Source organism: Aspergillus puulaauensis, chromosome 1, assembly GCF_016861865.1.
Source record: "Aspergillus puulaauensis MK2 DNA, chromosome 1, nearly complete sequence".
Classification (NCBI taxonomy): Eukaryota; Fungi; Ascomycota; class Eurotiomycetes; order Eurotiales; family Aspergillaceae; genus Aspergillus; species Aspergillus puulaauensis.
The window spans coordinates 3,743,398-3,763,043 of NC_054857.1; the positions used below are offsets into that span (position 1 = coordinate 3,743,398).

Here is a 19,646-nt window from a genome sequence, read left to right on the forward strand (position 1 = left end):
ACTGTCAGTTATGCCAGAGCCTTAATACGAGACTATTGTTAATACAATGCAATGCAATGTGAAAAAAAAAAAAAGAAAAAAGAAAAAGAAAACCCCCAAAACAAGCTACGTGTCATTGCAAGAAAAGCACGGTCTCCTTTTGCATACAAGATACAACTTGCAAGAGCTCGTGCGTGTTCAGCAATAGAAAGTCCGAACATTGCGGTCGGTTAAAAGGGTAAGCCGGTATCCCAGGAGGGGAGGTCCAGACGACACGCATGCCCAATGCTACGAGAGAGGGACTCGGTCTCGATGAGTACGAATATCCTTCGTGGATCACTTATTGCATTCGGCAGCGCTGGTACCCTGGAGGTTGGAAGCGATTTCTGAAGGAAACGACGCCAAGGCGCCAAGTGCAAAGATAACTGGACGGTGGCTGGCTGAGCTCAGACATGGAATTCGATGATGAGCGGTGTGGTACCGATCTGCAAATCTGCAATTGCAGATTGCAGAAGAAGCAGGTGCTCCAGGACGTGGATGCGCTATGCACGAGGTATCATATTACAAATTACGTATTGTCTGTTACCTGCATGCCGCTAGCGCAGTGGGGCAGCCACGGGCCGCTAAGCTAGTGCGAGACGAGATTCCGGTCCCCACCCATGCAAGGATGGTTCGGGTCCATTGTTTATCAAGCTGCAGCTGTGGGGCATTGTTTGGCAATCAACAAGCTGGTTGCCTGCAACGCGGGGCAGCGCCGGCAACTCCAAAAAGAGATTCTTGTTTGCCAGGTCGATTGGCGGTACTTCTCAATACTTGGTAGGCACGAGATTAAGAAGTATGTTATTGAGCATCTAGTGATTCGGCCGCAAGAAGTAAGACACAAAGTACCGGTCCTCCTCACCATCAAATGGCTGGCTGACCTTATGGACCGGCGAGTGCAGACGGCCACCAGCCTGCCCTTGTAGATAATTCGCAACGTTCACCAACACACAGTCCGGCTTGGGGTCAACCCACAGCCACTCCTTCGTCTCTTTCGTCTGCATCTGACTAGCCCATTTCTCGCACCAGAGGAGAGTGATCGAGCCGCCATCGGTGTGGGTAGTGTCGGGCACATCGGCAATGGATGCCTTGGTGGGACCAGAGACAAACTTTAGTCCAGAGTCGCTCTGTCCGTCGACGCTGTGGGCATTTTCCAGAACCGAGGATTCTTTGGGACCGAGGTTATCGGAGAGGCTGCGGAGCACAGTGCGTGTTATGGTATCGCAGATGTTGAGGAGATCGAGGGTCGGCTCAGCGTGTTCTGCGAACGGGGGTGGTAAAGCGAGACTGCTTTGTTTGTCTCGAGGGATCTGGAAGTAATTAGACACTGCTTACCAAAGATAATAGGCATACCTACTTCAAATGATTCGATGCCCGCTTTTTTGTAGCTATTGATGTGATACTTGTCAATCTGGCTGTTCCGACTCTACTCGAAGAAAACATACCCGTAGTCAACACCCTCTCGGAACGCCTTCATCTTCTCGTCCAAAGGCTTGGAGAAGAACTCATGGGAGTTCTGATAGCAAGTCTGGAGATAAGATGAGATCTTCGCTGACAGGTCATTGTCGAAAGAAACGTAGAAGAATCCCTCTGACCCCGCGGCCTTGAGGAGTTTTGCCGATTCAGCGGGGTCTTTTGCAACAAGCTTTTCCAGCTTGATCACGTCGAGATCAGCGACATCCAAAGATTGATCTCTGACAATTATGGTTGTCTTTGCGCGGGTGGAAGTCACAGTTTGAGACATGGTGAGCTGGACTGGACTGGAATCTGGGTGCTTGTTTGCAGTTCGGCGAGAGCAGAGCACTTGATACACTTAAAGAATTACTGGGTTGAATGATTTGAAATATTACCGCCTTCAATGTAATTAATCTGGAAAGCAATATTTCGTCATGGCACAGACACGGTCGGTATTGGGTACTGATCAACAGTCAAAGGGCCCTAACCCTGCCGGTATGCAGCTTACATCGAACAGATGTGACGAAAAAGGAGTTGATTACCAGCCGCGCATGGTTCTATTGCCTTTGTGTAGCGGTTTAGCGAGCTGTCACATTCTGCATACTTAATTATTTCCTTCTGCCTTTGAGGTCTTGATCGACCGTCATTTTTCTTTGGTTGTGTCATCCAAGCAAGAACAATTGACAGCTACCAAGCAATTCAATATGATGCCCCCCATTGAACTCCACGGGCGTCCCCTTCCAGACCCCGATGCCACCCTCCGCGAGGTGTTCAACCAGAACGTGACGAAATACCCCGATACTGTGGCTCTTGTCAGCACGCAGCAACCCTCCACTCTCTACGGAATCGCGAGCCAGCCGCTCGACAGCGCACAGCACGAGGCGGACTATCTGCGATGGACATACCGCGACCTAGACGGCGCTGTACAGCGATTTGCCGCTGGGCTACAAAGTCGAGGTCTGAAGAAAGGAGACCCGTTGGTTCTGCTCATCCCAAATACCGCGGAATATGTTATTGCGACTTGGGCTGCGTACCAAATTGGCTGCGCCTATGTTCCACTCAACCCGAAGGGTCTATCAAATCTGAAGGAGATGCGGCATATGCTGGATATTGCGAGGAGAGGATGCCAGTCCGACTTCGTAGGCGTCATAGCAGGGACATCTGATATGTGTGCGCAGATTGAAGAGCTGACATCGGAGGTGAACTGCATGCGGATACTAGTCGAAGGAGATATGAAGAAGGGCTGGACACCTTTTAAGGAGCTGATGCAGAGCCCAGCTCCAGGGCAGCCTCTGTGCAGAGATGACCACCCAAGCCTTTCCCCCGACCAAACAATCTTCTTCACCAGCGGAACGACATCTCTGCCGAAAGGCTGCGATATGTCCTCGACATACGGCCTTGCGGCCGCGGAGCGCTGGCGCACAAGCCGTGTCCCTATGCAGCCTGGAGACCGGGCGTTGTTCACATTGCCTAATAACCACGGGTTCGGCTGGCTCTGTATTATCGGCCCATTCCTAAACGCAGCTACAGTAGTGCTGCCAGGACCACGGTTCAATCCAGAGGCAGTTGCAAAGGCCATTCGTGAGGAACAAGTTAGCCATGCAGGGTTGGTGCCGACTATGCTGCATGCCTTGAGCAATCTACCGGCTGCAGCCAGGGATTTGAGCTCCCTGCGGCGAATTGTAATGGGGGGCTCGGCGCCAACGGAAGAGGTAATACGGATCTGTCTCGAGACTTTGGGCGCGTCAGGGGTGGAGAATCTGTACGGTATGACCGAGGGCATCCTCGTCTCGTCTGGTGTAGTGGATCAGGCCAGTGGGATCATCAAGGACAGACGTGTTTCTATTGGCACACCCTTACCGGGCATGTCTGTTCGGGTATACGCCAAGGACAGCAAAGCGCCAGCTGCGGTGGGAGAGATTGGCGAGATGCACTTCACGGGCCCAAGTCTGATCAAAGGATATATCGGAAAAGATGACGATAGCTTCTACATTGCGGACGATGGCCGGCATTGGTTCCGCACTGGCGATAAAGCCTTCATTGGCGCCGACAATCGGATCTATCTGGTTGGTAGGTATAAAGACACGATCATCCGTGGAGGCGAGAACATTGAACCATCGGCCATTGAAGCGATTCTGGGCCAAATTCCTGAACTGCATATTCTCCAGCCGCAGATCGTGCGTGCTCCGGATGATGTTGCTGGCGAGGTCCCTGTTGCAGTCGTGAACCAGGAGGTCGATGACCACACGGCAAACAGGCTTAAAGAAATCGTCTCGGAGAGGATGGGAGATCTTTATGTTCCGGCAGAGGTGGTACCAGTGCAGACATTGGGACATGAATCATACCCGACGACAATGGCAGGAAAAGTCCAGAAGACCAAACTGGAAGAATTGGTCAATGTACACTGGGAGCAGCGCCGCCAGCATATACAAGACAGCCGCAGGATCGATGGGCCTATTTCAGGCCCTCAAGTGATGCAGTCCCTGTGCACGGTTCTGGAAAAGGAGAAGGGACATCCCATCAACGAGTCCGTTCGCATGATTGAGCTGGGCGTCGATTCAATCATGTCCATCACAATTCTCAAGGTCGTCCAGCTAGAAACAGGAGTATCACTGCCGTCGTCTGTCTTCTTCACCCAGGCAACATTCGGTACGATCTGCCAACAGATCAGCGCAGTTTCAGACACAGACGGCTTTGCAGACTTCACGCCCGTCATGGAAGACCCGCCTATCGATCAATGCTTCACGGTTCTGATCCAGGGCACCCCCAGACCAGGCGTTGCCCCCATCTTCCTCACGCCTCCGGGCTCCGGAAACCCATTAATATACAAAACACTGCCCAAGTTCGCCAACGACCGTGCAGTCTACAGCTTCGGGTCCCCATTCCTCATGACCAAATTCGAAACCTGCTGGACGGTAGAACAGACGGCCGAGATCTACACAAACACCATTCTCAACCTCGACCCGCAAGGCCCATATATCCTCGGCGGCTGGTCAATGGGCTCAGCCACCGCATACGAAACAGCATATCGGCTGCGCGAGCACGGAAAACAAGTCCTGGGGATCTTCATGCTCGACTTATCACTGCCCCGGAAACCGGCTCACATCCCCGAGCTCACCGTCGAGCTCTTCCAAATGATGGGCGCGTTCTCCCCGATTCGTCGTGAAGGCCTGCCTGACGTGGAAGTCCCTGCGTTCCGAAAGAGACATCGGGTCGCAGCGTACTATGCAAAGATGAACTATGAGCCTCGTCCGTTCACCGGCCCGGACCGGCCGCGGATTTTCGTCATCTGGGCTGGGCGTGGCGATTACGAGAGGGTGACGGAAATGGTTGTCGAGGCGACGGAGCTTCTGAAGAGAGAAGGGCCGGAGACGAAAATGCAGGTTAGCCAGGACTGGCTTCAGGCGCCGCGAGAGACTTTTGATGCTGGTGGGTGGGATGAGATGGTGGGAGCGGATTTTGTTGAATGGGGGGTTGTAAAGGATGGAGACCATGACTCGATTGTTGAGGACAAGGAGCTGGCGGTTATAACGCAGGGATACATGGAGACGGCGATAGCTAAATGGGTGCGAGAGGCTGAGACGAATGGTTCAAGTTGATAACCAAACACTTCGATTGTGACTTATACAGTTCTGAAGTCGCCACCAGGGAATAAATAATAGTTCCTTTTAGGAAGAAAGGGGCAACATTCCTAATTTTGACTGAATGCCACACACTTTGATACACAACCTTAAATAAACATCAGATATAGTTGGATCTGCCGGCTAATGACATAATTTAGCTGTTAACTCAGTTTTGAACGACATAAAGTCCTAGGAGGAAGACAGCTTATTCCTATCAAAGCCTCACAGCCGTCCATCTCAGATTCAAAGCCTCTGGGTCGAGATCCTGCCAATCCTCGGATCTTTCAACAACACACTGAAAGTCCCAGGAGGTTCCTGTCTCTCGCGCACACTGACCCCAAAGATCCCTCAACGAGTGCTCGTTGTGTATGAACATCGGGCTATCCTTGACGGCCTTCCACATGCCAGGAGAGGAACAGCCAAAGTGCAGACCCGTAATGATTGCCCCCTTCTCTGGCGCCAGAAGCTGAACCATGCGCTTTGCCGTCTCGACTTGGACATCGTAGTCCCACAGATGCATGAACATTCCGGAGTTGATGGCCCTCACTTTCCCCACCAGACCCATGATCTCGGGCGTGTCCTCGAAGAAGCTTTGGACCAAGAACTGGGACTTGAGGTGGTCTCTATCCTGAAACAGCTCGTAACCTAGGTCGACAAAGCCTTGCTGTAACTCCAGCGCGATGAGGTTCTCCGACGGCGCCCCGTCGTACACGAGGCGGCGTATCTCCTGGCCGAGTCCGCATCCTAAATCTAGAAACAGATTGCCGGCTTTGATCTCCTCTAGGATGAGCTGGTACTTTGGCGAGCGGCAGAGATCGAATTGGAGGAACGTGAACTTTTGAAAGCAAGGGAAGCTTTCGATTCCAAATGCTTCTTTTGCCTATGTTACAGACAGAGTGTGTGAGATTGATCAAGGCTTTAGGCTTTCTGAGTTGTATCTGAAAACGTTTGTTACTGACAATGTGTATGACATGTTTTTCCATAGTTCCTATTCCTGCTCCCGGTTCTAACCTGGCGTACTCGGTCAGGAATCTCCTTGTTTCGAGGCCCAGTTGCTTGGAGGGCCTGGCGTCCTCATTCCATACTCGGACATATCCGCTGCCTTTTGTCATTGTGCTGTGATCTGCGGTGAAAATGTCTTCAGATAATCTCTTCGAACAGGACAAGCGGTATTAGTACGAATGCCTACATATTTGCCTATGTTGGTCTCTTCAGAAAATGGTCGTGGCGGCTTCAATGGGGGTTTGATGTTCGATTTCACAGAGACCAGCAGGCCCGCTTTATGGGGCTATCTAGACCAGCTTGAAGAAGCTCAAGCTGCCCAGAGTAGCCCCGAGGTTAACCCCGTATTCGCAGTTATTCGGTGTGGTTATCTGCAGGATGCAGACGCTGAAGAGTGAAGACGAAGCAGACCGCTATTTTGGGTGGCTGGCTGAGACTCGTCTTCTGGAGGAAAACAGAGACTGGCGTAACCTCGTGTTACACAAAGCCATTGTGCAGGAGGCGCATGGGGCCAAAGCTTTGCAAATACGGGAGAGATCGGCCTGGAGGAAGATCGGCGAATGGCGAAAGCTCCGATCCTGCAGATTAAATGCAGATTGCAATTGCAGATCGAGAATAAGATCCGAGCTCAGAATCAGATACTTCCTGTGGGTCAATTCCTCTGGTATTGCATTGTCTCGCGGTGCCTGCTTTCCCACGTTCGGCAGCTGAGGGAGCTTCATCTCTTGTATCAGTCAATCATGCCTGATCATTGCCAGCGAGCCAAGGGCGTTAAGACGCCTTGCGTATAGAATCCAGACATTCCCCGGTGTTACGTTGTTAAGTTGTTAACGCTGACTCGACTTCCCATCGTAGGCCACTCGTTCCCTGGCCGTCACGTCCAGCCAGCTGTGTATTGATAATTGTTATTAAGCGAAAATGCAGAGATGCAAAAATGCAAAAATGCAAAAATGCCCAATTTGCCTTCCCCCTGCAGACAGCAACCCCTGCCAGGAGAGGAATCCGGATTTCCGCCACGTAAGCAGACCAGAGCTGGAGCTGAGCGACGGAGAAGTCCTTGCATGAGCTATCTATCGTTGTTCGTTTTTGTTTTATGTTTTTCGTTTCGTTTCGTTTTTGCATTCTTATTGTTTGTCGTTACCATACTTGGGCCTTCTATCAGTTATTCGGAATTCCGCCTGAGAGACAATCATGCAGCCGAAAAAGAAAGTGCAGCACAAGCACATCACATCGTCCAAGACTCCTGCAACATGATGTTCAAATACCCAGTCCCAACAGGATCTCCGTGTTGACCAAGTTTTCGAGAGCATTCAGCCTCCCCAGCCCGCCCTTCCAACACCCTCCCACACACCTTCGCAATGCCTCTTGCCCTTCAATTGGACATTGAGGGTCGTCAGCTTGTAATCTGCGGTGCAATTGCTCTAGTGTGTACTAGTGCCATTGCATATCTCTACTTGAGGCCTCACAAGGGCAACTATCCCAAGCTTGACGCATCCAATAACGGCCTGCGTGTAAAATTCCGCAGCCAGTTCAGGCCCAGGCCAAATGCCGCAGAAGATGCCAAATTGACAGCACGGGGCGAGCTGGAATTCTACAAGGAGCTCTTTTTCAAGCTCCAGAACTTGGAGGACTTCCCCGACACAAAGCCTCTGGGACGCCAGTCTTTTCTAATCCTGCTTTCGCAAGCACTGGAGGACTACGTCAAGGCTCCAAGCAGCAGCAGCAGCAGTATATTGTCGATCAAACGCTTCGACGAGAAGGAGCTTGCTCGATTTCTTGACAGCCAACAGGACAATGTCACCAGTCAATATCATGAGTACATCGGTCGCCGAAAATCCGGGGGACCGCGCGAGTTGTTCGAAAACAAGCAGATGGCCGGAGATCTGCTGCGCAACATGGCACCGCTGAAGTTGGTGGACGGGGCCTGGCTCGGCCATTTCAACAAAATCACCATGCCGTTCGCGCTGAGATCGATAGTGAAGCAGACGTGGCAGGTGTTCACAGAGGAACTGGGAAATGGCAATGCGGAACAACACCATGTGAAGATCTTCGAGGAGCTGCTGGGGGCGTTTGAGCCGGACTTGCCCTCGCCTACAACAAAGGCGATTCTGCACCCGCGGTACAGGCTGGGGAATCTGAAGTACTGGAGAGCAGCAGCGGCACAGCTGCTTGTTTCGCTGTTTCCGCATGAGTTTGTTCCGGAGATTCTGGGGTTCAATATGCATTTCGAAGCTCTCCAGCTGGATACCATGCAAGCGGCGAAGGAGCTGCCAGAGCTTCATCTCAATCCGTATTATTTTTTGCTTCATGTTTCAATCGATAATAGTCACTCTGGTCATGCTGCTATGGCTATGACGAGTGTCGTCGACTACATACAGCATCTTGCTGAGACGGAGGGCGGGGTAGCAGCTGAGGTGGGCTGGAAGAGAATCCAGGCTGGATATATCTTCAGCGAGTGGTTAATAAAAAAGGGCAACCAGCCAACCAACATTCTCCCCGAACTCAATGCCGATTCGAACGTTGCGCTGGAGTCCAGAGTCCTGGCGATATTCCGCTCCAAGCTCCAGGCTGCCCATAGACTGCACTGTGGCAGCCGGGTGAAGATCGGACATCGTCTGCTGGCCGACTGGCTGGATCCTGAAGCGTTCTTGGTCGATGGATGGCAGCAAGAGTTCATGCAATGTCTGGGCTCTTGTAAACCATGGATATACCCCGGTGACAGCCAAAGGAGCAGACTGGTGCAAGAGCTGCGATGGGGAGGGAGGATGTACGGCTCATTCACCAAGAGCGAAGTCGAAACACTGGAGCTTTGGATCAATTCCATGATCCACGACCGAGTCCCTTTCTATTACTCATTCATTGAACCGACGCCGCGCTCGATATCCAAGGAACCAGACACCGACAAGAGGGACAACATAGTCCCCGTTAGCCACGCAAAGACCGAACCAGAAAGCCTTCCTACAACACCATCAATAACAACAGACCTCAATCTATCCTCCTTATTACCCCTCTGGTTCACACAGTGCTGTCTCCTGGAGTCATTCCTATACGCCCCGGGAAGAACAACCGACGCCATCGGCTGCGCCGTAGTCCGCTTCCTCCGCTTCCAATCCGGCTTCGAAACAGAACACCCCATCGTCACCGGCAAAGACGAGTACTCCGACACGGCCGAGAACGGTGGAATCGTCGATTTCGGGCTCGAAATGCTGCGTCTCGTATCATCCGCATCCACATCATCTCTCCCAATACCCCTCGACCTACACAGCCTCCTCTCCCGGTGGCCGTGTGAGTTCGCCATGATGATGCTTAAACTCGCGTCCAGCCCGATCCAGAACTTCGGAATCCTGCTCGGCATGTCGATGGCGTTTCTGGAGCTGCAGGAGATGGTTTCCGAGTTCTCGAGTCCACGCTTGCTTTGCCCGAAAAGTAGTGAGCGGCTTGCGGCGCTGGCCAGGAAGCAGTATCAGTGTCTGCAGGTTTGTTTGCAGCATATACCGGATGGAGATGGGCGTCATTCGGACTACCATCGTGGGTATGGCATGGCAAAGGCGGAGATAGATAAATGTTTCAAGGGTACAGTGTCGGAGTAAATCGTGCGTCTTTTGTGCGAGGCTACATTTGATCTCGATTCTTCGGGGGTAATTTTCAATGTCGGTATTAGCTAAAACATACTTTGTTCATTTGATACAAATATTGAAGGGAGGTTAGAATGCAAAATGCATACATTATGAGACACGATGGTCACTATCAGTATACCAGTAAGCGTAGCTAGGAATAGCCCTATTCGATATGGGACCATGCAGAGGCTTCTATTCTACATAGACTGCCAGTCACAACCTGAATAAATTTACCTACAAAGATTCAATCTTATAGTCTCGAGACCTGTTTGAACAGTTGTGATAGTCGATATTTAGAATTAGGTTAGATATGCCGTATGAACAGAGGATTGTTGGAGATAACTGGCTAGCCACCAGCCTTGCAAGGTATTTGGGTGTGGAGGTCTGGCGTCTCATTAGGGTATGTGGTATAAACCAGAGGACGGCAAGAATTCAATTTTGGATTAAATAAGGAACCAGAGATGGCCAAGAAGTAAAATACAGTAAGCACAATCATACCGAAAGCTGTAGCTTGACACCAAACATTAAACTAGACAAATTACCATAGAATTTTGACAGCATTGCACCTGTCTACCCTTAACTACCATATGTCGTGATTAAACCCTAGGTAGAGATGCGGACGTTCACGGCGCGGCTAGGCGTACCCTGGTTATCCAGGACAAACAACATCCAGTACCCAGGCGCCGCAACACCAGGCGCTTCCGGGACCTGGAAGGTGTAGCTGTTTGCATCCTCGCCATCCTTCTCGAAGGGGACGGAAAGACGACGCTGGTCGGTATCGACGGTGTGGGTGGCCGAGCCATAGCGGACGATGGCGGAAGCGGCCGGGTTGATATCTCCCTTTGTGGTAACCTTGACGCGGTCGCCGGGCTTAGCGGACGACGGCTCGACGGAGACAACCTCCGGGCGCTCACGCAGGGTTCCGTCCTCCTTCAGAAGGTAGGGGGGCGTGTAGATCTGGGCGTCGAAGTGGTTGGCGGAGCAGTTTCCGCAGAGACCACCGCCGCCGGAGAGGACGGTGCCGTCCTGCAGGAGCAGGGCGAGACTGTGGTAGACACGGGGGATTGTGTTGGGGAGGAGAGACTCCCATGAGCCACCGGCGGGATCGGACTCGTCGTAGATGAAGCGCTCGGACTCGGTGTGGGCAGTGGATTCGTTGAAGGGCTGGGCGAAGCCTTGTCCGCCAGTTGCGAAGACCGAGCCATCGGGGAGGACAACCGAGTTGTGGAATGTGCGCTTGAAGTGCATGTCTTGCGATCGGACGACCCCGGCCTCGGTCTTGGGCTGGTCGATGTTGATGAGGAAGGTGTCGTTGATGGCATCGCTGCCGACGTAGTCAAGGGCGCCGCCGAACGCGAGAATCTTCCCGTCGTCAAACATCACCGCGTTGCCACACATCGCGTCGCCGAAGCGCTCGCTGTTGCGGTTTCCGCCAAAGGTTGTTGAGCCGGAGGGGCCCTCGGTGCCGTACCAGTTCATCTTCTTGCTGGGCCCGGCCTGGAAGACGGTTCCCTCTTTCCAGCCGAACAGCCAGCCGTGGTTGTCGCGGCGGTCTCCGCGCTGGTCCTGGGTCAACATCTGGACAACATCGGTGTCGTCAAGGTTGGACCAGCGGTCCTGAACGGGATCATAGACCGCGCCGTTCTTCAGGCCGGTGGTTTCACTGAACGAACCGCCGATCATGAAGATGCGGCCGTCGGAGAGGATGGTCGACGATTGATAGCCCCGGTCGAGGTCCAGCGTGGCTCCAGTCTGCCATTCGCGGGAGGTGGTGTTGAAGATGCTGGTGTCGTACGCGCTGTTGCCGCCAGTGACCACCAGGTTGCCAAATTCATCATACGTGATTCCAGTGCAGAACATGTCGTGGCCGGTGTCGCTGATTTCGCGCTGCGAGACGGTCTTCTTGTCGGGGTTCCAGGTGGCTGTCTGCGTCTTCGAGCCGGAGTTCTGAAGATACGTGTTGTATTGCCACGAAGCCCAACCGATAAACTCTCCATTAGCCGGATCAACAGCTCCAGAGACGGGAACCAGAGGGAAATCAATCGTCGGGCCCCAGGCACCCTTAGAGGGATCGGGCTGGATGTACTCGTGCTCATACACGTCCAGCTCTGCGATGTAGCCGGTGCTCTCGTAGATGGTGAGGCGCAGGTATCTGCCCTTCTCTGGCTGGAAGGTCGACAGCTTCTCGCTGGCATCAGGCCACCACATGCCATAGGCGACCTCGGTCCAAGTCTGGTTGTCCTGGCTGACGGAGATGGAGTGCTTCTCGATGAAGGAGTTGGCGCCCTGGTGAGGAATCATGACCAGCCCACTGATGCTCTTTTCTTCGCTCAGGTCCACCGTGATAGACTGCTCTGGGCCGGTGTCGGCCTTCCAGTATGTGCCCACATTGGAGTCCAGAACCTGCGAGCACGCGTGGGCCTCGACTTCGGAGGAGCAGAAGACATCGATGTCAGCGGCATTGATCTTGCCGCCAGCAGGCTTGGGCTGGTCGAGGGTCGCAACCTCGCTGTCTCCAACGCGCTCGACAGCAGGAGTCTTGCCCGCATTGTACAGCTTGTCGCCGTGGATCGAGTCGTCCTTTGCGTCGACGAGCGAGGCCAGAAGGGCCCCGACACCGACAGTCCACGCGGTCTTCATGTTGAACACGGTTGAACACGGTTGAACACTGGCTAATGGTCCGAATGGCTCAGCAGGGCAAAGAATCTGCTTGAGAAGGCTGCATGTCCTCTGCTCGATTGCGCATTCTGCGTCGCCTTTAAAAGATTCCCAGTTGCCACGCTATATTTGTTTTTTGCGCGAATCTCTGGCTGGCTCAACTATACTGTAAGGGCTCCTTTGGTAATAGAAACCTGGCATAACAAGACTGTAAGGGTCGATTGCCCAATCACAGCCTGGCATGGCTGCTCTGCAAGGGCTTTTTTCTTCACGGCAGCCAGCCATTTCGCACGAAGACGGTAATCTTACCATCTGGTCTCCCTGAACACCTCTGGCCTTTTTTGGAATGGAGGAAAACTTCTTGGAATGGGGGAAGAGCATCCACTCAGCGGCATTCCGATCTCCGGGGGAACTGCCAGCACTGCAACAGTTCCCCCGCTCATGCCCGTTCCTTTTCCTCCAGCCTGCAAAAATACGTAAGGAGTGACCAGCATACGAACTGATTCGCATCTCAATGTTACACAGCATGTACAATGGGGGGAAGGGGTACAGCTTCATCGATGGCTTAAGCTGAGATGTGACACATGTCTTAGACAGCACTTTGCTACATGCATATGCGGGGGTTTCCCTCCTCCTCTGCAGCTCGAGGTCGTACAAGTTCCAGCTATCCTTCTAACCCAGTACGGAATTACTCAGGGAAAAGGTAATATACTGCTGCATGAACGCTAAGAGATCATCCAATCGACACCCCTGCTTTTCCAACACTCTCTCATACCGGCATCAGTCCCCCACAGTTATGCAGTCCTCCGTCCGCCGATCTATCACGATTAATGAGGTATGCATTGTCCTTGATGCGCACATTACTAAGGACATTCCACTACACCGTTGATACTCTATACCGGTTCGAGCACCCCAAGCAATGCCATTGGGCCCGCGGAAACCCTCCTCCGTACAACCCGGCATGTGTCACGAGCATTCTCTGCAAGTAATAGTATCGGCCTTAGCCGGTTATCTTGTAAAACTAAGTTAAAGCTTTCTCACACAGACTTCAAAGTGACATGTCACATTGCTTTGATGTCAGAATGGTGCAGATGAAGTGCACGTTTTGCTTGGACACATCGCTGTTGCATGGACGAGTTACAACGGACATAACATCTCCTTACAGGAATGAAGACATCCTCCTGCAGTGAGAAATTAAAGTACAGTCGTATTGGATTTGGAGGAAATCGAGGGGCGAAGGAAATCGACGAATAAGCAATTTCGGGTTTCTCACACACCCATCCCATCCCATCGTATAAGCCACTATCGTCGACGCCGTTACTTTTTCCCGTCCGATCCTTTCCTCTGCGAGGTGTGAGATGGGAGAGGATGGCGGGGATCTTCTTCTGTCTCTGCTCTCTTGGCTTTCTCCTAGCCCTGAGCTGTAAAATACGGAGTACTGCCTACATGGGTCTGCAACTTCGCATAAGCTCGTGGCCCAGGCTCAAAGGTCCTTCAAAAGGATTATCAACACGCGCTATGTCCTCGTATTATGCTTCATCAAAGCACCATTGCTCTTTCGCTCAGTGTAGTAAATCTCGACCGGCCAGTCCCAGTCCCAGAACAGGGATAATCAGGTAGCAGGGCATGGCATTCCCGGCTCTGCATGTCTACCTCATGTGGTCGCTCACATACTCTCTGCCGTCACCGCCGTCACGCGCGCCCCCTGATGGCTGCATTCGTAAATAAAACTATCACATTGGATAGCTTATCGATCCACAATTGCAAATAAGGCTAGGCTGGGATCGCTTGTACTACACGATGACCTATTCCCCCATCTGCAAAGCCTTGCAAAGCCTGCAAAGCCTTGCAAGGTGCTGGGATGCGCCGAACCGGCTACACAGGACTTACAGGAATATGATGTCAAGGTCGTTTTTATGGATTTATCTGTCATCTCAGGCAGCCATGATGGCATGCATCCATCTCAGCATCCATTTCCAATAGGTGGTGCGGTGGAGGGTGCGATTTGGGCCGGATTTCCCCACCTTGCATTATAAAATAGAGAAACACTTCCCTAATGAAATTGTGTTCCTCAGACTTGTCACTTGCTTTGGAAAGCCTGATCTGATATCTGTTTTCCCCTCGTTGACGCCTGAACCTGAGCCTATCAAAATGGCGCCCCCACCTGAAGTCCTAAAGGACCTCCAAGGAGATATCTGGTATGTCTTCCACATAACCATTGCCAGGAATTTTTACTGATATTTGTCAGGCCCGGTCTGGGAAAGTCCCATGAGACATTCTACTTGTTCAACATCACAAACCCGGATGTCTTCAAGAAGAGAGTCAAGGCCCTGGTGGATCAAAACAAGATCACCAGCGCCGAGGAAGCCCTCAAGAAAAGAGCCCAGAACAGAGACCCCCACTCGGCTGGGCCTGAGGCTGGCATCAACGTCGGTTTCAGTCCCCAGGGGATGCAAAAGGTACGTCCTACCCTATCTTGCAAGATCACAGATCACCCCCCTACCTAGCTATACTTCAGACGCTGAAGCTGATGCTGACGTTTATTATCTAGCTGAAATGGTTTTCCATGGACGACCTCGGCAGAGGAAACACCCTTACCAACCGGCAATTCTGCGATGGAGCGGGCACGCTGGCACTCGACCAAGGTCGTGATATCATCGAGGATTACGATCCCTGGATGGTCGGCCACATCAAGGGTACAAAGGTCATCCATGGCGTGTTTATCATCTGCGGCGACAAGGATAGCTGCGAAGCAGGGGAGGCTTTGGTCTCGAAGGCGCTCGGTGACTCGGTTGACCACATCCACAGCCTCAAGGGGAGTGTTCGGACGGGTGAAGCTAGAGGGTTCGAGCAGTAAGTTGCGAACCTACCTGGAGGGAGGACATTGGCTCATTGCATATTTAGTTTCGGGTTCAAGGATACCATCTCCCAGCCTAGATTGGAAGGGTGGGACAAGGAAGATGCATTGTCGCTTCCTTATCAGTGCAGACCAGGGTGAGAATGGGTCCATATTCAAATTACCCATTGATCCAAAGCTAATGGGTACAGTGTCATCGTAATGAACCACCCCGGCACAAACGGGTTCGATAAAGATGTGGGACAGTGGGAGCCCGAGTGGGCGAAGAACGGCAGCTACTTCGTTTTACGCCAGATGGAGCAGGACGTGGGCAAGTTTAAGGAGTAAGTTCCTGTCCTGGTTCCCCACCCGTGGACACCGAGTAACCGCCGCAATAGGCATGCGAAAAAGCTTGCAGAGGACAAATCGCTAGGCTTGAACTTGAAACCACATCAATTGGAAGCCCGCTTTGTTGGGCGATGGCACAGCGGTAAGTGGCGTTCTATGTAAGCAAGTTCCATCTCACTGACATGTCGATTCAGGGGCGCCCCTTGAGCACTTCCCCAAGGAAGACCCTGCAAAGGACAAGAATGGCCCGCAATGGGACTTCGGTAACAAGTGGGAGTACAATGAGCCCTTTGATGAGATGAAGTGCCCTTACGGCTCCCACATCCGCAAGTCAAACCCCCGAAACACCTTCAACCAGTCGCCACACAACAAAGACAAGAGCTTGATCATGCGCCGCGGAATCCCTTACGGGACTGACTACAGCGAGAACACAAAGGACGATAAGCGCGGTCTTTTGTTCGGCTGCTACCAGAGCAATGTGATGAACGGTTACGCCTGTATTATGGACAGCAAGTATCCCCTACCTACTGAAGTGGGCGCCATTAACGCGTCAACAGGATGGATCAACAACGATGGGTTCCCCTTGAAGGATTCCGGCCAGGATGTCCTGGTGGCTCAACCCATCAAGGGCGCTGTTCGTGATTCTGACAAGACATTGCACGCTAACCTGTACGGCTTGGATGAGAGCGGCAATCCCCACGTTCTGGACAGCAACAACCAGCCACCAGCGGAAAAGAAGAAGCGCTGTGACTTCCCCGGCTTCATCAAGATCCGCGGTGGTGAGTTCTTCTTCACGCCTCCCATCTCTTTCTTTGATAAGCTGGTCAACAAGGTATAACGCCCTCCGATATCCTGGTATACGTGGTAGCCCGCTAGGGCGAGGGTTTATGACAGCAAACGAGCTACAGATTGGAAATACTCGTTCTTCTGCTACTTTGGCGACTTTATCAATTACATATTTGTCTGTAGGTAACTATCTTTTGAAAATCAAAAAAATAGTTCGGGCATTCGATTGGGATTTTATTTTCTGCTATCCCACCGTGTATGACGAAGTATAAAAACGAAGTATAAAATAATGTCAAGTATCCAGCTGATAGGTCTAACTTTAATTTAGCCATGTACAACCCACCAATCGTGAACTCGATCCCGCCCGATCCGCGGGTCCGGGTTGGGACAAACTACGTAGGACGAAGTCTCAACAGGAACCCCGCCTGTTGAGTGTGGGTGTCACATTCTAAAAGAACCTCTCCGCGGAGGCAATAATGATTTGACATGCTATTGTTTGCCAGAACCCAGCAGCGCTACAGAAAGTAATAAAAAACGAAGAGCCCGACAAAAACAGCAGCAATTAAAGCCCCTACAAGATAAATTTAGCCCTATATACAGACATGTCCAAGTTATATATTGTATATATATTATACGTATCAGCCTATTATCGAAATACTGTTCGACCATAAAAACCACTAGCGGCATTAGGCCGTTTTTCTATTTGCATTATATGCCAACACCTATGACCTTCTTTTCAGAATTAAGAGCTCTGTCACGAACTGATGCAGCTACAAGAGAATCACTATTTTTAAATACATTCTTCTGCAGCTTGTGTTACACACAAAACCCGTAAAAATATTAAAAACTTACTCAATCTAGATAATGCTCCCGCGGAAACTCTCGGACTATAATATACTCCGCACAGGGCTCTCTTGCCTCTGTGCGAGGCTATGACGTCTATAGTCAGAAAAGAAAGGATTAACAGTAGCTGTACCCACTTAACCCATAGAAACATCAAGGATATTGAGTTCCGGCGAAAGCGGGGTGGAGCTGTTTTTGAGATGGCCATCGTTCACTGTCAGCACTACGGAGTAAACAGAGGCCGACTGTCGGTACGCAAAGAGAAGGTGATCGTTGCCAAATACGAGACCGCTTCGAAAATTCATTCTTTTCGCCTCGGAAAACTGGGAGGAAAGGGGGTTCTGCAAGGCATGACTACTTTGGGCCGATCTGCGATCATGCAGGATTATGGATACGCCCCAGGGGAATGCTCGAAGGAAATTACCCCTGCAAAGTGCTCAGCTTGGTGAATTTTCGGTGAGCAAACCACGCCAGAGAGATACTCATATACCAGTTTCCGTAATGACATGTACAAATGGAGCGTTCCTTCAGCTGGTCCGCTCTCTCGAACCAGTAAGGTAAACCTGGGAGAGGAGAAGCCTGGGAAAATGGACATGCTTGTATCATGATTTTCAATCTAGCTCCGTATATGTAGTGTGATTATTATTTCTTTTGTTTGGTACGGAGTACATCTGCGAACTGATGCACTGATCATCATCAACCTCGCACAAAAATACCAGGTGGCTAGCTGGACTATGCAGCACCTTGCTTCCTCCATGTCATGGGCATCCACTGACCCGTGTCTCTGACGGTGTTTCACTGTATCATTTCGCATTCGATTCCCATGCTTATAAAGCCCCAAGGCCTCTGGGACAATAGCTAACTGCTTAACTACCTCCATTTCTGACCTTCTCCTTGATCACTCCAACCTCTCATCCAAATCCTTCTATCAGACATGATGATGATGGGATTGCCTCTTTTGACCGGAGCGCTTGCCGCTCTCTCTCGCCCGGCGCACGGCTTGGTCTTCGTCGACAAAATCAAGCAGAATATCGGCGGTAACACACTCACCTTACTCCACGACGTCAGCGACGAAAAATCCGTGGGATTCGGCGTCCCGACCGACCCCGACACCGAGGCCTGGACATTCGACACCACGGGTTTCAGTGACGACACCGCTGTCATCAAGGCTGGAAACTCCAACAGGACTCTTGTATGCTCGGAGGGCAGGACATGCACGCTTGATCCTGAGGGATCGAAGGTGACCTATCGGGTTACCAGGGAGAATGACCAAGCACCTTTCACGTTTCAGGAAACTGCATCTGGACTCTTTGTGTCCCGGACACCCGACTTGGGTCTGGAATTGACACCGTCAAGGTCTGATGACTCCATCTTCTTCGTATTAGAAGCTGTCCACCGTAAGTGTCTTTGCCTTTGGTCTTCACGGTGTTTGGAACTAATGCTGACTTTGCTTTTAGGAGAGTGAGGTGGGAGTCTGGAGGAATCGGATTTGCTCTCAAAGCTAGTCGTGGATGGCGGTTATCAAATAGGAATTGAACATTAGCTAGTGCTCTTGAGCTTTGGTTCTGTTTCTGAATTCAAGTTAATACTGCTTGTCCATTTCAAAAATTAAGAGATACAGTACAAAACCTAAAGTTAATAAGTTACACATACTCGACGGTTGCTTGCCCATCCATCCGGCTTTGATACTCACGGCCTCACAAGTGTTGGTTGGTTTTCGTTGCCCGATGCTTGAACCTTATGATGTTGATGAGAATAATCAGTGTAACCAACGATAGTAATAGTAAGCGACGTCCTATGCGGTTCGTCAAGCTCGTAGATGAGGTTCCTTCGAGCTAAACGACTGCGTACTAGGAGGAACAACAGAGTGGCCATGAGGGAGGTCCTCGCTCTGATAATTCTCTTCACACATCCTAAGCAGTTAGTCGGAGATTTCAAGTCCCAAATGCTCGTCACTTCGGCGTCAATCAACCCGTCAACCCGTCAACCTAGGTACTTCACTGATCTGCTCTTCCAATATTCAAGATATTGATCTCTGACAAAAGGAACAGAAACTTGAACTCACGGTGAAACAGCATAATCTTTTAAAATCACAAATCCCCAAGCCTAACGTCCTACACTCGCCCGAATATGACGTGCCTAACAACACCCTTCGCCGCCGAATCAACGGGATTGGCGACCTAACCACGCGGAAAGCTCATAATAAACACCTTACCGAAGCGCAGAAAGCTGAATTACTTCACTCCATAACCTTATATAATAGATCGCACGCTCCGATCGGGCTCATCTTGTTCAAGATACTGCGAATCAGATCCTCTGCTCCGCCAACCCTGAAGGCGCCTGCAGTCAAACCACTGAATAAAACATCGGCGTTGGAGTTCATGAAGAGGCATCCAGAGTTATCTAAGGACTGGAGACAATATAGAAGGTCGGGTTCTCGTTGATAGGCACTGTCTGGTC

At 51.4% G+C, this 19,646-nt stretch overlaps 7 protein-coding genes across 7 annotated transcripts; 4 read left to right on the forward strand and 3 right to left on the reverse strand.

Annotated features, from left to right (window-relative positions):
• Window positions 1-830: 830 nt before the first annotated feature.
• APUU_11483A (putative oxidoreductase, 2OG-Fe(II) oxygenase family) lies at window positions 831-1,762 on the reverse strand (the record flags this gene model as incomplete). Its single annotated transcript, XM_041697578.1, has 3 exons — window positions 831-1,328; window positions 1,376-1,406; window positions 1,464-1,762. 3 exons carry the CDS (start codon window positions 1,760-1,762, stop codon window positions 831-833), a joined length of 828 nt encoding a protein of 275 aa, XP_041550849.1.
• A 415-nt stretch (window positions 1,763-2,177) lies between these two features.
• APUU_11484S (putative NRPS-like protein biosynthetic cluster) lies at window positions 2,178-5,072 on the forward strand (the record flags this gene model as incomplete). The annotated part of the gene is made up of 1 exon (XM_041697579.1): window positions 2,178-5,072. One exon carries the CDS (start codon window positions 2,178-2,180, stop codon window positions 5,070-5,072), a length of 2,895 nt encoding a protein of 964 aa, XP_041550850.1.
• A 238-nt stretch (window positions 5,073-5,310) lies between these two features.
• APUU_11485A (class I SAM-dependent methyltransferase) lies at window positions 5,311-6,208 on the reverse strand (the record flags this gene model as incomplete). Its single annotated transcript, XM_041697580.1, has 2 exons — window positions 5,311-5,976; window positions 6,056-6,208. 2 exons carry the CDS (start codon window positions 6,206-6,208, stop codon window positions 5,311-5,313), a joined length of 819 nt encoding a protein of 272 aa, XP_041550851.1.
• Window positions 6,209-7,456: 1,248 nt separating this feature from the next.
• On the forward strand, window positions 7,457-9,688 carry APUU_11486S (iron-containing redox enzyme family protein; the record flags this gene model as incomplete). The annotated part of the gene is made up of 1 exon (XM_041697581.1): window positions 7,457-9,688. One exon carries the CDS (start codon window positions 7,457-7,459, stop codon window positions 9,686-9,688), a length of 2,232 nt encoding a protein of 743 aa, XP_041550852.1.
• Window positions 9,689-10,318: 630 nt separating this feature from the next.
• APUU_11487A (uncharacterized protein) lies at window positions 10,319-12,355 on the reverse strand (the record flags this gene model as incomplete). Its single annotated transcript, XM_041697582.1, has 1 exon — window positions 10,319-12,355. The coding sequence occupies one exon, from the start codon at window positions 12,353-12,355 to the stop codon at window positions 10,319-10,321; it is 2,037 nt and encodes a 678-aa protein (XP_041550853.1).
• A 1,914-nt stretch (window positions 12,356-14,269) lies between these two features.
• Window positions 14,270-16,395, forward strand: APUU_11488S (Dyp-type peroxidase; the record flags this gene model as incomplete). Its single annotated transcript, XM_041697583.1, has 8 exons — window positions 14,270-14,280; window positions 14,449-14,571; window positions 14,622-14,832; window positions 14,925-15,226; window positions 15,278-15,367; window positions 15,422-15,553; window positions 15,608-15,699; window positions 15,752-16,395. 8 exons carry the CDS (start codon window positions 14,270-14,272, stop codon window positions 16,393-16,395), a joined length of 1,605 nt encoding a protein of 534 aa, XP_041550854.1.
• A 1,725-nt stretch (window positions 16,396-18,120) lies between these two features.
• Window positions 18,121-18,651, forward strand: APUU_11489S (uncharacterized protein; the record flags this gene model as incomplete). The annotated part of the gene is made up of 2 exons (XM_041697584.1): window positions 18,121-18,583; window positions 18,644-18,651. The coding sequence occupies 2 exons, from the start codon at window positions 18,121-18,123 to the stop codon at window positions 18,649-18,651; spliced, it is 471 nt and encodes a 156-aa protein (XP_041550855.1).
• Window positions 18,652-19,646: the final 995 nt, after the last annotated feature.